The sequence below is a fragment of the Micropterus dolomieu genome, linkage group LG17 (assembly GCF_021292245.1).
Source record: "Micropterus dolomieu isolate WLL.071019.BEF.003 ecotype Adirondacks linkage group LG17, ASM2129224v1, whole genome shotgun sequence".
Lineage (NCBI taxonomy): Eukaryota > Metazoa > Chordata > Actinopteri > Centrarchiformes > Centrarchidae > Micropterus > Micropterus dolomieu.
Window position 1 is genome coordinate 36470943 of NC_060166.1, and position 15584 is coordinate 36486526.

The 15584-nt window shown below is 41.6% G+C and overlaps 1 protein-coding gene across 1 annotated transcript in view; it reads right to left on the reverse strand.

The window, feature by feature from the left end:
- Positions 1-15584, reverse strand: part of LOC123985376 (scavenger receptor cysteine-rich type 1 protein M160-like) — a 42872-nt gene that overhangs the window by 15150 nt on the left and 12138 nt on the right. Inside the window, exons 4-10 of the mRNA XM_046072853.1 lie at positions 14613-14924; positions 14218-14520; positions 12576-12881; positions 12169-12480; positions 6862-7167; positions 6551-6766; positions 5890-6219 (exon numbers count right to left, since the gene is read on the reverse strand). Of these exons, the coding sequence (XP_045928809.1) occupies positions 5890-6219; positions 6551-6766; positions 6862-7167; positions 12169-12480; positions 12576-12881; positions 14218-14520; positions 14613-14924 (2085 nt within the window). The remainder of the gene's footprint in view (positions 1-5889; positions 6220-6550; positions 6767-6861; positions 7168-12168; positions 12481-12575; positions 12882-14217; positions 14521-14612; positions 14925-15584) is intronic.

Below are 15584 nucleotides of genomic sequence, written 5' to 3' on the forward strand. Positions count from 1 at the left end.
TTCTCTTATGTAGACCCACAAGCCCATTTGCAAATGTGACATAAACTTACTCAAAGACAGTTTTGGTTTTTCATCCTTATTTTATAAGGACCCTAAACAGGGGAGATAGCAGAGTTAGCAGCGACCAAGGACAACAGAGCTGAGAGAAATTTAGGCAAAAAAGAAGTGATTCAGCTACACTGCAAGAGACATATTGTTGTTTTAAACTGTTTTAGCTCAGTAAAATCTACAATTTAGATGTATAATTATTATACATTAGTATATTCACATCTAGCCTGATGGTACTCAGCAGCTGAGTTCAATAAGAATCTTTTTCCTTTAGCAGCATTCAGCCAGTTGATGAAATAAATGAAAAATGCAGGAGGAATACTGACAGCCTCATTTGTGGGTAAAGTTCATGCACACCAACCTGTAAAACCACTTCTCTGCTGTTGGACTGTGCATTGGATCAAGTAGGAATCAAAGGGATACTGTGAGTAAATGGGATCCGGGGTCTTACAGATCTGAGTTTGGAGTAAACGACTGTCTAAAATATTTCACTGCTTTCACTACTCTTATGTCTGAATCCACCTTGGAGATGCTTCAGCCCCATCACCTAGCCAGTCTTCAGTACTGGAACCACCAAGAACATACTCATCAATCTCAGTGTTCTTCTCTCGTCCCAGCCTCTGGTTTTTACTGGCCTGGAAAGACATGACAGCAAATATATTTTGTTATTGCTCAACTACCTGTTCTCTTCTAATTAAATAGATCATGCTAAATACTCAATTTAACCCAGTCCTCTCCTGAATAAATATGTGAACAGGACCTTAGAGTTGAAGCAGAGGGCAGTGACAACATCTCTATAAACGTCTTGCTTTATGATCTCCCCGTGGTTTCTGTGGAAGAAAATGAACAATTACTTTGGCAGAATTATGAATTTTAGCATGCATGTCTTTGATGGTGGGAGGAAACTGGAGCACCCGGTGGAAACCCACCCAAACACGAGAACATGCAAGCTCCACAAAGAAAGGCCTGGGCTAACCGAGGTCTCAGTCCAGGACCTTATTGCTGTGAGAGAGGCGTGGTCTCAAGATTAAACAATGAATTCAGAAGAACGCTGCTCCGATGTGTTGTGTGACAGCTGAGCAGTCCATGTGGGTGTGCAGCTTGACCATCCTACTCTGTTCACCAGGCTCCTGCCTCTTCACCCAGCCACTCTACAAGGTACAAGGATCTTTGTCATTATACAGGACAAGGCTGCATAACAAAACAAAATTTGTAGTTCCTTCAATCTTAATTTTCTGAAAGCTGAATCCTCAAATTTATAAATTTATGGATTTAAGAGCTTATTTTGAAATCAACACGGACCACAGGATATATTTTGCCTTTCTGTTTTGCAGCCTCTCTCAGAGATGGAGTTAGGTAGGCTCTCCAGCTGTATTCGCCTACAGGAAAACGGTGTTACAGGACGCTCGGCCATGAAAGCAGGTCCCCATAGGCTGTTAACAGTGACTGATGAGGTCTTATGTAACCTGGCTATTAACAGTTTCTTACAGCAGGCTGTTGGTCCTTGGTCCAGTAACAGATGTGTGCTAGTAGCTCTTATACTCAAAACATGTATCCACCATTATAAAAATCTTTCCTAAAATAGACAGCAATTTCCCTACTGGAGTGCAAAAAGAGCTTTTTTTTCTTGCTCATAGTAAAATCTTTCAAGGGAATTGGAGGGACTTTCCAAGGTGCTTTTCTGGTGTTTTTGCAGAGGTTATTATTTCATGCAGATGGCCTTTTTGGACTGTAACGTTACTTACTGCGGTCAAACTGATATAAAGTGTGGCAATGATCACATTTACAATATTCAGTCCCGCTCACTAACCATTTCCAATACATTTAGCTGTGCTCACATTAATGAGCCTCCTGTGAAAGATAACGTTACACAAACAGTTATTAAAAAGGCGAGCTAACACTGACAAATTACGTTGGCTAAATTCATTAAATGTAACATGTCTGTGAAGGTTCTCAGTCATCCAAACAAGGTTAAGTGTGACCATTGTTGGCATCTTCACCTGAGGCCAAGAGGTAACGTTTGTTAAGTTTCCTGATGAAAGGACAGCATTGTAAGTGGGGGATAAGTATTGGCGAAGACCCCCAGAAGCCCTCGCTTAACAGCGAAGGGGGTCTACGACACCACTTATTCCCCACTTACAATGCTGTCCTTTCATTACTGTCCTCGGGCGCAAGTTTTAAAAGCTCAGGAGTGTTCAAAAGAGAGTTTCTGCTTTCATCACAGAATTCTTCGAGGGGTGGGCAGAGGGGGTGGAGGTCGGGTTTTGCCCATTCTTGTTAAGATTCTCTCTGTTTAAGGTTAAATGCTTATTATATATGATTATAATAATGTTATAATAAAATGGCAGTGAAACAATCATATATCAGTAATTAATAAAGAAGAGAAATATATTTCACGTGATCAAAACATTTCTGAAGCACAACCCTCCTACATATAATTATGTCCTGAAACATAATTCCTAATGATAAAACAAGATAACAAGAAAAGCTAATGAAAAGGGGCCATGCTAACACAGTTAGTTAATTCAATCATTTTAACAGTAAGAAAACTGGATTTTGGCTAACAATATCAAGGATACATTCTGCACATGATTATTAGAATGTTTATTCCGTTTACATTGTGATTGCAATAGTATGACAATGTTGGTTATAAGGATCTACTTTCAGTCCTCTGTCTCAGGAAAGAGTATCAGACTTTATGTCCTGTGTCTGTCGATTTTATCTCCGTTCACACACAGATGTGAAGTACAAAAGGTGGTAGACCTCCCTCTCCTTGAGTGATGTTAGATACCGAGTTATCCCTTTCCAGAAGGTACTGGTCCAGTTCTCTGTCTTAAGGGTCCGATCCTCCAGGCCTATGGGTATTACCCTAATAGGTATGACCGAGGACTGTTTAAGCTGGTGTCGGTGAGATTTGTTCCTTCTAACTAACTCATCTGGACGCCTATCCAGCTTACTCTGAAATGGCACCCAACTGAATAGCCCCAGAGCCAAATACCAACTCATCCTAGCTCGTTAACGACAGCTCTCTTCTTATTGATCGGTGCACTTGGTATGGTCGCTAGCATAGTACACTGAACAAAATTATAAACGCAACCCTTTGGTTTTTTCCCCCCATTCATCATGAGCTGAACTCAAAGATCTAAGACTCTCTATGTACACAAAAGGCCTGTTTCTCTCAAATAGTGTTCACAAATCTGTCAAAATCTGTGTTAGTGAGCACTTCTCCTTTGCTGAGATAATCCATCCACATCAGAGGTGTGGCAGATCAAGATGCTGATCAGACAGCATGGGTATTGCACAGGTGTGCCTTAGGCTGGCTACAATAAAAGACCTTAGGCTGGCCACAATAAAAGACCTTAGGCTGGCCACAATAAAAGACCACTTGAAAACGTGCAGTTTCACTGTACTGGTGGGGGTCCAGAAACCTTAGATCTTTGAGTTCAGCTCATGATGAATGGGGGCAAAAACAAAAGTGTTGCGTTTATAATTTTGTTCAGTATATATAGTGGCCAGGAGAATGGGCCCCAAGGATAAGTTAATTTCTTGGCTAGAGCAACCTATACGAACTTTAAAGATGTTAAACACACTTTACTTAATGAATTACTACCTTAGTGAAGAAATAAAGTCTACTACTTGTACTTTAAATGCAGTGGTTATATTTTTTATTGCAAAATTAAGCAAAGGCAAGCATACAACTTGTACTGATTAAAATTGATTAAAATGATTAAAATTGAAAACCTGATTAAAAAAAGCTGAGCTTGAGTAATTTATGATGTCTTTTTTCAGAGAGAGAGGGAGGGGAAGAAGTTGTCCTGGCATGTAAATCCTCCCTCCACTGCGGAGCTGTAGAATCTTGTAGAAACTTGAGACTTTCTCCAAAGTGCCTCGGAAAGTCTTCAGTCCATGATGCAGTTGAACAAGAGAAACTTCAGAGTCCAATAATTCTTTGGATGGTTTGGACGTGGTTATCCTCTGCTGCTCTCCTTACTTTCACTATATTAATTCTTTGACCATGAAATTATCATTTTAATGTATTCATGTTCAGTATCAATGAGATATGCTGATTTTCAATCATCATCATATCATGTTCAATCAAACTCTCTTTTAATCATTATTCATTATATTGCATGTAGCATTGTTAAGCTCTGTGTTTTGCAGATGGAAGTATGTTACACTTCCCTTTTCCTCACTGTTGTTACTAAAGGGAGAATGGCTGCAGCTTTCTTCTATGCGACCTGATAGTAACAGCGTTGGGATCTCAGCTTACTTGACAGTATGTGAGAGCCCCCTTTGAGCAAACAGCTGAGTGTATTCCAGCTCATCCTTGATTTTTTTCATCATAGCAACTTTTTGGAGGTTTTGGAGACAGTTTGTTCTTCTGGACAGTGTAGAGACGGACACCATTATGGTGTTTGAATAATAAAGTGTGGTCTTTAGATCCACAGGGAACCAGCTTGGTGTGTTTGTGATTCCTTCACCTCCTTTGGTTGTGGGGCAAGGGGTATTATTGAATGAGGCTGTTCACTACAACCACCAAAGTGATGGAGCTCAGTGTTGTCCTCTCATCTTGGCATTTGTCCTCTGGTGGCCTACAGAGAGATGGCAAAAAATGGCTTTAAGGGCGACTCCACTAGTTGCAAAAAGAAGTCTGATTACATTGCAGTCAGTGACCAAATTTTTCTACTTCTCACTTGATTTATTACCTCAGTAAACATTTTCCTAGTGAGTTTCTGGTTTCAGTCGCTAGTTTCAAGTCTTCTTCAATACAGTATGATGTTCATTTAGTGAAATATGGTCCCATTTAGAGTAAAATAGATAATTAAGCTAGCATGCTGACCTGTAAAGAGTAGGGGGTTAATTTCTTCCGGTTGTTTTGAGCAAAAATTAAGCATCACAATTAATATCACAGACATAAATTGTGGATGCACCATGCTAACCAAGCTAGCTAGCGCCACCCTCTCGCCCGAATATGGTCGTTAATGGTTCCAAAAACCCTGAAACAGATTTACAATCATTACATCAGTTCATATAAGAGCAGGTGTGCAGCAGTTTGCTTTTGAAGATTAATTTGTTCGGTTTTAAAAAGAAAAAAATCTGCATGCTTTGTATTTTCAACTGAGAGGAAAAATATTTAGAAATCACAAGTCCTAATTTGATTCATCTGATTTGACTGGCTGTATAAGATATGTATATCTCCAAAGGAGAACACAGGACATTTTATTCACGGGCAACAGAAGAGGAGAGGCCACATGTGAAAAGTGTATTTGAGCTCTGAGTCTAAGTCTAAATTCTGAGATAGACTCAGAGCTCAAATACATTTTTCACATGTGGCCCTAATACTCATCTGTATAGAGCAAATAGCGAAAAAAAGCAAGTTCATTTCAGTTGGAATTGATGCTATAAATCTTGTTTTTGCTGACTTTTAGCGTTTGAGTTCCTCACAAAGTTGCTCTCCTTATCCTCTGTCCTTGTGTGTCATGGACAAAAAATTAAAACATCGTTAGACTGCTGGTTTTCTGGATGGAAGTGAAGACTTGTTGGTGTCTCATTATCACTGAATATATTTTCATGCAGTCAAATAATTGTATAATAATTGTTCTGTATTGTATGTTCTCAAATAAGCAGATAATCTAATTCTATAAACCAAAACTAAATTGTGTTGTATTATCCTGTTGAGAATGCACTCAACTTATCTGCACTCCGGCAATCAAACTTTTATGAACTTTATACGTAGTTACTGTTTCCATGTCCCTTATCCATTAGATTAGTCTGTAAGATAAATACAGTAGTACTTTCTAGCCTTTCAGTGTCACATTTCCCTATTGGGTAAGAAGTTACCTGAGACAGTGAGATGGAGTGGCTGGCTCTCAGAAGAGAAGTTATGGTAGAAAACATCGAAGTGATAAACACAGCTGTAGTTCCCTTGGTGGGTGTGGTCTGCAGCAGAGAACAGGAAATGGGCAGAGTGATTGACAGCTGGCAGGGTGTAGTTCTGTGTTGTGTTGGAGTTGTTGAAGATAAGCTGGAAGGAGCCTCCAGGATACTGTGGCAGGATGGAGCAGCTGATGGTGAAGGTGGAGCCCATGAGCACCTGAAGCCCCTGCTGCTTGGCCTCAGAATCCCCGTCAGTGTAGGCAGAGAAGGAGATGTTTGGCCGAGCCAGAATATCTGCGAACACGGTGGGAGATGAAACATTTAGTCTGCATTTTAAGAAATATAAAATTCCTCATCTTCATTTGTTTTGTCAAAGCGAACACTGAACACAGTACGATGACAAGATTTGTTTATTAGCAGGAGCCATTGATAATGGATAAATTAAAATCTTATTCAGATGACTTAGTTTAAAAATGAACAGGCAGGTAAGAGATTATAAGGATTCCTGTGTTTTCATTGATGCCGTTACCTGAGCAGGTGACTTCCAGGCTTAGAACCCTTCTATTAGAATCATACCCGAACGATAAGAATGCACATTCTCTAATTCCAGAGTAAAACGGAATACAAGATGCTATTATCCACGCATCTTGGTTGTGCAAATCCTCTCTTCTTCCTGTTGAAAGAGGATAGCCACAGTCCAGCTGCTTGCATACTAAAGACGCTGACATCAGGTCCCAGTTAGAGGAGGAATCAGCTACTGGTCTCCACTCTCCAAAATGTTTCATCTCAAGTCTACCGACACAGCGGCTGGCTCCTCCAACCAACCGGACGTCATCAGGCTCTAAACAGATACAAGAGAGTAATTAGTTAAAGAAGTAAAGTAACTTGCATTACAACAGAGATTACACCAAATCAAAGCAGCAGATCTTCTCCTACCTGAGCAGGTGAGTTCAACAGCTTTGCCAGATGAGCAGGTGTCTCTAGCTGAGCCTGAGCTTCCACAGTCCAGGAGAGCAGACTCATGGCCTCCACACTGGAACTCTTTTGACCACACTGGGGGCTCCACCTCTCCATACAGCGCCCCCTGGAGGACTGAAGGAGCCCCACAGCCAAGCTCCCTACAGACCACCTCTGCATCCTGCTGGTTAAAGTCATCTTCACACACTGAGGACCACAACTGGTTAGACTCCACCTCCAGTCTGCCAGAACATGGACTAGTCCCATTAACCAGCCTGACAGATCCTGAAGAAAGATGAAGACAGAATTCGCATCATCCGTCATCTATTTGGATGCGTAGGATGAAAGGAAAAGATCTTAAAACTTTTATAACCTGTGTTACTACACTGAGACTGTAGGGGAATTTCTTGATAATCTAATGTTTGGATTTCAAGAACTGACCACAGGAGAAGTCAGACTCATCACTGTAAACTAAAACAATTTAAACTTTTTACCCATTCTTTCAGCTACAGGTAAACGTAGTGCAGGTAACATTTACCAGTAGAGAAGTCTACCTCAATAAATGCGAGAGGAAACTGATATTTGGACTGGCTGATGACCGGTTGGACGCTCCAATCGATTTTAAACCGTGAGTATGATGTCATGAATCAGTTCTTGAAAAAGAAAAATACCCTAGGTTGATAGACATGTAATTATGGTGGGTGATGGCTATAAGATAGTATATAATTCCATTTTCTATATGGTGATACTTGTATTTTAGAGATCCTTTGGCGGTTTATACAAACAAAGGCCTAAAGACATAATTCCTTATAATACATAATTTCCTTTGGAGATTTATAAATTCTTTCCTGGAACAGTTTCTCATTTTCAGACATTCGGCTCTGACCTGTAGCGGTCCGGGTTGGGCTCTGACCTGTAGCGGTCTGTTGCATGATTATGTTTTCGTTATACTATAAATACATCTTAGAAAAACATTCCAGATGTTTCCATTTAAAGCCCTATAGAGGTTTTAAGAATTTATTGTGGTTTGATAAGCGTTTGTTCTAAACATTATGCCCAACTACGAACGGGAAAAACTAAAATGGGCGTGTATATATAAACTTTGTGATAAACTAATTTCAGTGTCCAGTACACAGAACAAAAGAGTGCACCGCTCAGAACGCGAAAGTGTCATACAGGTCACTTGGTTGAAAAAAGTTTATCCAGAGTTAATGTGTGTTTGATAAGATCATATTACAATATGGGAAGATCAGAGTGATTGTGTGAAATGTGTGAATGATAAGCCCATTGCAAGTGAAAGCACATCCGTCCCAGTGAGTCAGAAGAAAACATGGGGAACAAAACGGGGAAATTAAACTCTTTGCCTGACACCCTTTCAGGTCCAGCTAAATTAATGGCAGAAAAATGGGAAAAGAGTGGTTGTTGATTCACTTTGGCACAATTTAACTGAAGGTGTTTTCCCTATCATAGGCACACTGAGTACAGATTGTTTAGGGAGATGTAGAATTATGTTGACAGAGAATGTAAATAAAGTAGGAAAGAAAAAATAGACTGGCTAGCTTTTGAAAAGTGGGGAAAAGAAGCACACTTTTAATGGTAAAACAACAAATATGGGATGCAGGTCTAAATCTAAATGATGAGAAAAAAGAAACACAAAAGGCCAGATCTGAATTTACCGCCACCAAATGCTGTCTCTAAGCCACCCATTCTGATGACACCAGAAACCACCCTTCCAAATTTCCAAATCCCCAGCCGGAAGTATTTGTATACTGGCCATGGCAGCCAGATGAACTAAGAAGTTGCAGAAAAACTGCCTAATCCTCAGAAAAATGGTAGTGAGAAATGGGTTACATCAATGAAGCAATTGTTGTCCATGTATAATCCAATTTTGCAGGAAGTGGAAACTGTGTTGGAAGTGTTTCAAGCTCCGATGGGCCAACATTCGACCTGTCACCTGGTCCACAGCACCATCAGTAGGATCAACTCAGTTTGGTGCCATGATGGACACCTTGTATGACGCAGCGCGACAGGCTTTTCCCCTGAGAGTCTGTTGGCCTGAGATCCATAACACTAAACAAAGGGAAGAGGAGTCAGCTGCAGACTACAGTGTCCACATGGAAGCTGTTTTTGCAGTTAACTCTGGCAACAACCCCGACAATGAAGCATACCCCTACCTGCTAAAGACTGCATTGGTAAAGGGACTCCACCATGGCCTGAAGATCCAAGTTGTGACTACAGGTGTCGGCTGGGAAAGCGCACCTGTAGCAACTATCTTGCACGCCGAAAGAAACAAGGCAGATGTGGACTGTAAACAATAGGAACATCTCTAAACTGCTCAGTTAATGTTCTACCAGCAGGGTGCACCAAAGAATCCTGGACAGAGGTCAAGAGAAATCCGGGCCACACACACCACCTGAGGGCCTCACTGTGCAGTCTCCCTTCATGAGATTCTAACTGGGCATCCCGTGCGGATGAGTAACACCCCTTTTCCTCAAAACAGGCCTACACTGGCAGGGATGGATAATGAGATGGTAAGCTATTGTTGCGCACTCAACCATGCTTTGAAGCTTATTTTCCCTATGGTAAAAGCGGCCCTCCCTGATCCTTCAACGACACAACTTCGCACCATCCAGCCTGGACAGATCGAGGATCTACGAAGAAAACATTGGCACCATCCCCATAGGCTATGATCATATCAGGTGCTGCTGACGACTCCAACTGCCGTCCGGGTAGCTGAGAGGGACACGTGGGTTCATGCATCCCAGTGCAAAGTTTGTCCCCAGTGAGGATCCCCTCCAACAATACACATGGACAATGGAGGAAAGAGTCTTCTGAAAACATTGGATGCAGTGATTCATCCTTGTCCTGAAAGCTGTCCCCATCATTGGAGGCGCAAGAAGAGGATACAGAGGGGAGACATAGCATTGGCATGTTACCAACACAGGGTGAGGGGACAGAAGAAAATGGGTCCACAATAACCACAAATAAACCATGTAATCAAGGGAAAGACAATTGCCATGTTTTCTGGAGTATTCCTGTTTTGAACTACCAAGATGATCTGTTGTCATATTTGTTGTAGTTCTTCTCTCCCGAAAATTCCATTCATGTTTTTAAGTCCTGTTTCTGATTGTTTATTCTTTTTAGTACTTCGTTATGATTTTGTATGCATCCCTTATTGAACGGATTGTATAATATTTTGTAATTTTAGTTTCCATGTTTCTTTCCAACAAATGGGTAAATGACCAACTCTGGCCCCTACTATGACCATGCATGTAGGCTATTTTATCTCTTGTATTAAGTGTTTTTTTGTTTGTTTTTTTAAATCATTCTACTTTTTGAAACTGTCAAGCCTTAATGTACGGATGATATAGGGTTTTACAAATGTAGTCCTCCATATATTCCTCTTGTTTTTTGTTGTTTTAATTATTCATCAATCACTTAATGTTCTCAATTTGTGTCTTGTGTAAAAAGGAGGGAATATGAGAAATAAATTTTAGGTTGCAGATTCCTAGGACTCATTATAATTAACTCTGAGAAATAAGTCTTGGTTTTTGACGATAAACGGCATGTAGGGGAGAGTTTAACAGACCAATCGAGGACTATGGGGACGTCTCTGATGGTAAACACATATGCATTCTTTTGTCAGCTCAGGAAGAGCTATTGAGTGTATGCTAATCACCCCCAACCGGTCGAGGCAGATGGCCACCCACCCTGAGCCATGGTTCTGCTCGAGGTTTCTGCCTCTTAAAAGGAAGTTTTTCCTTGCCTCTGTCGCCTAGTGCTGCTCTTGGTGGGAATTGTTGGGTTTCTGTAATTGACATCACAGAGTACGGTCTAGACCTGCTCTTTTATGAAGCACTCTGAGATAACTGTTGTTGTGATTTGGGCTATATAAATAAAATTGAATTGAATAATACTCTAGATGTGATTTGCCATGTTTTCTTGTCTACCATTTGTTATTTGTGTGTTTGTACTGGAGTGCATTTAAGGAGAGGGAGACTGTCGAGAGAGAACTGTGCTTTTTCTCTGTGGCCACGTATAAAGAATTGATTCATCACACCTTTGACTCCATATTCTTTGGGAAGAAATTATTCAATCACATGCTTCATTTGTAAGTGAATTTTTAGCCCATTGAGAATAAGGCAGTGAAAATTTGATTTATTAAAAAATAATTTCATTGAAAAACTATATACTGCGACCTTTAAGGAAGGAGTGTCGGTGCGTTTGTGTGTGCACGTGTGGTTGAAGAGGAAGAGAAACGGAGCATTAGCAGCGCCGGTGTTGTTGGAGTTATGTGTGCACCTCGCAGGACATTCGTATCATTAATCACCATTGATGAACGACCCAAAGAATATTATATTGTTTTTGAAATAGTACTTGGAATAGACCTGCGAGGTACAGCAGCGTGCATGCATTTGTTAGCAGAGCAGAGGGAAAGGGTCAACAATATGCCTCAGTATTGCTGTAAATGTACATTGTAAGTCTCAGTGACTGACTGAATAGAGACTGCAGCTCTGCAGCTTCCCAAGATTAACACATGATGAGACTTGACAATTCTGATTTGACTATGTAAATCTTTAGTCGGGGACACCCCTAGCTGTTTTTCTAACTGACTCTCTGTTCTCCTACCATTGCTATGCTGAAGATACCCACCTATATCTGTCCTTCCCACCACACATTTCCACTGTCTTGACTGAACTAGTGATCACAGACAGACCCTCTGTTCAGCTCAACATTGAACTAGTGATCACAGACAGACCTTCAACTGCGTGTAAAGGTCATCTTACACCTTGACTTCTGTAATGCCCTCCTGACAGGGCTTCTCACATGCCCAGTAAACACTCTGCAAATGGTCCAAACCATGGTGATATGTTTGGTCTTCATTAGCCAAATCATTTCACTACTGATTCCCCATTGTTTCTCGCATTAAGTTGAAGCTCAACATTGGGCATGGATAGTCATTTATATCTTATTCAGAGGACTTCAATTCAATTTTATTTATATAGCGCCAAATCACAACAAAAGTTATCTCACAGCGCTTTTCATAAAAGAGCAGGTCTAGACCGTACTCTGTGATGCTATTTACAGAAGCCCAACAGTTCCCACCAAGAGCAGCACTAGGAGACAGAGGCAAGGAAAAACTTCCTTTTAAGAGGCAGAAACGTCGAGCCGAACCATGGCTCAGGGTGGGCGGCCATCTGCCTCGACCGACTTGAATGAAAAATGAAAAGAAAAGGAAGAGTTTATAAGGATTTCTGTTAAAGAAGTTGTCATTGACGGTGTTACCTGAGCAGATGACTTTCAGGCTATGCGCTGACAAAAAATGAGTCCGGTGCGATATGAATGCACACTCTCTGATTGCAGACTCAGACGGACCACAGGCAGATACAATTATCCAGGCTTTGCGGTTTCCTAAATCATCTCTTCTTTCTGTTGAAAGAGCAGAGCCACAGTCCAGCTGCCTACACACTAAAGCTGCAGACACCAGGTCCCAGTTAAAGGTGGAATCAGCCACTGGTCTCCACTCTCCCTTCCGTTTCATCTGTAGTCTACCGACACAGCGGCTGGCTCCTCCAACCAACCGGACGTCATCAGGCTCTGAACAGATACAAGAGAGTAATTAGCTAAAGAAGTAAAGTAACTTGCATTACAACAGAGATTGCAATAAATCAAAGCAGCAGATCTTCTCCTACCTGAACATGTGAGTTCAACAGATTTGCCAGATGAGCAGGTGTCTCTAGCTGAGCCTGAGCTTCCACAGTCCAGGAGAGCAGACTCATGGCCTCCACACTGGAACTCTTTTGACCACACTGGGGGCTCCACCTCTCCATACAGCGCCCCCTGGAGGACTGAAGGAGCCCCACAGCCAAGCTCCCTGCAGACCACCTCTGCATCCTGCTGGTCAAAGTCATCTTCACACACTGAGGACCACAAATGGTTAGACTTCACCTCCAGTCTGCCGGAACATGGACTAGCCCTATTAACCAGCCTGACAGATCCTGAAGAAAGATGAAGAGAGACAGAATTAGAATTTTAAATAAAAACAAAGATATGTTTATTGCATCATCTCTCATCTATCTACAAAAACTCCTTGTTTTGATGTGTCGGATGAAAGGAAAATATCTCTTTCTAACTTGTGTTACTGCATTGGGGAAGGCTGTAGGAGCATTTCTTGATGACCTATGTTTGGATCTCAAGAGCCAACCACGGGAGTAGTCAGACTCATCACTGCAAAATAAAATAATTTTAACTTTTTACCCATTCTTTCAGCTACAGGCCAGTCCTGCCAGGATAATTCAACCATATGTATTCTGTAGTCAGTCAGTGTAGGTAACTTTTATTAAAATAACTTCTTGGTTTATTTGATTAAATTGTCCCTTTATCCTGACAGTAGTACATTAGACAGATAAGATATCAGGCTACTTAAGAATCCACTGCTCCCTGGTCAAAACAACCAATCAGAGACTCAGTCTCTACCACAGTGTCTCCTCTGTCCCCCAATAAGAGGAGCAGCTGATTTGACTGCCAATCTCACTGTCGAATGCATGCGCAACTCCGCACAAGACCAATGTAGGAGGCAAAATAGTATTTTGGGGGGCAGTGGCTATAATAATGAAACAGAATAGCCACTACAACCGGTCAACGGCAGGCGAGCAGAGCAACAGCACGCCTCAATATAGCTGCAAATGTACAGTGTAAGTCTCAGTGACGGACTGACTGAATAGAGACTGCAGCTCTGCAGCTTCCCAAGATTAACACATGATGAGACTTGACAATTCTGATTTGACTATGTAAATCTTTAGTCGGGGACACCCCTAGCTGTTTGTCTAACTGACTCTCTGTTCTCCTACCATTGCTATGCTGATGATACCCACCTAATATCTGTCCTTCCCACCACACAACCCCACTGTCTTGACTGAACTATTGGTGATAACAGATGGGCCTTCTGTTGTGTATAACATCTTAAATGTCAGGTTTTATGTGACAGAGTATGCTACTCAACTGCGTGTAAAGGTCATCTCACACCTTGACTACTGTAATGCCCTCCTGACAGGGCTTCTCACGTGCACAGTAAATGAAATCAAATGGTCCAAAACGTGCAGGTATCTTTTGTCTTCAAATAGCCAAAACATTTCACTACTGTATACTGACTCCATGTTGTTGCTCGTATTAAGTTCAAGTCACTAATTCTTGCCTATAGAGTGACCACTACTGGAACTCTCTTATTCAGGTTTATAAGCCTTCTCATTCTCTACACTAAGCTAGTGAACAAATAAGAAAGGAAGAAAAGACTAAGAAAGATTATTGTTATAGTTGAGGAATTTCTGGAGTTACCTGAGCACTTGATCTCCAGGTTGGAAAGTGAAGTGTCAAGCGATGTAAACACACATTCCCTAACTGCAGACATGGACCGAAGACAAGTTGATCTAATTTGCCATATTGTTTTGTAATAGTTATTCATTATCTTCCCTGTATAAACAGCAGAGCCACAGTCCAGTTGTTCACACACAACATCTGCTGTCTTTAGATTCCAGTCAGATGTTTGGTCGTCCACCTCTTCCCACCGTCCCTGGTGTTTGACCTCCAGTTCACCAGCACAGCGAGTGGATCCTCCCACCAACCGAACATTATTGGGCTCTGGGCAGACAAGAGTAATTATTAAAAATAGATGAAGTCACATTTATTAAATAGAAAATCAGTCCAAAACAAAGCTGCAGCTCCTCTCCTACCTGAGCAGGTGAGTTCAACAGCTTTGCCAGATGAGCAGGTGTCTCTAGCTGAGCCTGAGCTGTCAATCTGACAATCCAGGAGAGCAGACTCATGGCCTTCACACTGGAACTCTTTGGTCCACACTGGCACTCGCATTTGTCTATAAACAGTCCCCTGGAGGACTGAAGGAGCCCCACAGCCAAGCTCCCTACAGACCACCTCTGCATCCTGCTGGTTAAAGTCATCTTCACACACTGAGGACCACGACTGGTTAGACTTCACCTCCAGTCTGCCTGAACACAGACTAGTCCCATTAACCAGCCTGACAGAGTCTGAAGAGGAAGAGAGCGAGAGACACAGAAAGACAGACAGAGAGTTTGAATTTGAAAATTGAGTTTATAAAATAAAACATTACAATATAATGAAGTGGTCCTACAGTGTATGTTAGTCATAATGCCAGTCAGTCCTTGTTTGTCTGTGCATGTTTTTGAGAACTGTTCCTGAGCTTTCCTGCACTTTGTCCCAGAAAGGTTTATACACTCACCTAAAGGATTATTAGGAACACCATACTAATACTGTGTTTGACCCCCTTTCACCTTCAGAACTGCCTTAATTCTACGTGGCATTGATTCAACAAGGTGCTGAAAGCATTCTTTAGAAATGTTGGCCCATATTGATAGGATAGCATCTTGCAGTTGATGGAGATTTGTGGGATGCACATCCAGGGCACGAAGCTCCCGTTCCACCGCATCCCAAAGATGCTCTATTGGGTTGAGATCTGGTGACTGTGGGGGCCAATTTAGTACAGTGAACTCATTGTCATGTTCAAGAAACCAATTTGAAATGATTGGAGCTTTGTGACATGGTGCATTATCCTGCTGGAAGTAGCCATCAGAGGATGGGTACATGGTGGCCATAAAGGGATGGACATGGTCAGAAACAATGCTCAGGTAGGCCGTGGCATTTAAACCATGCCCAATTGGCACTAAGGG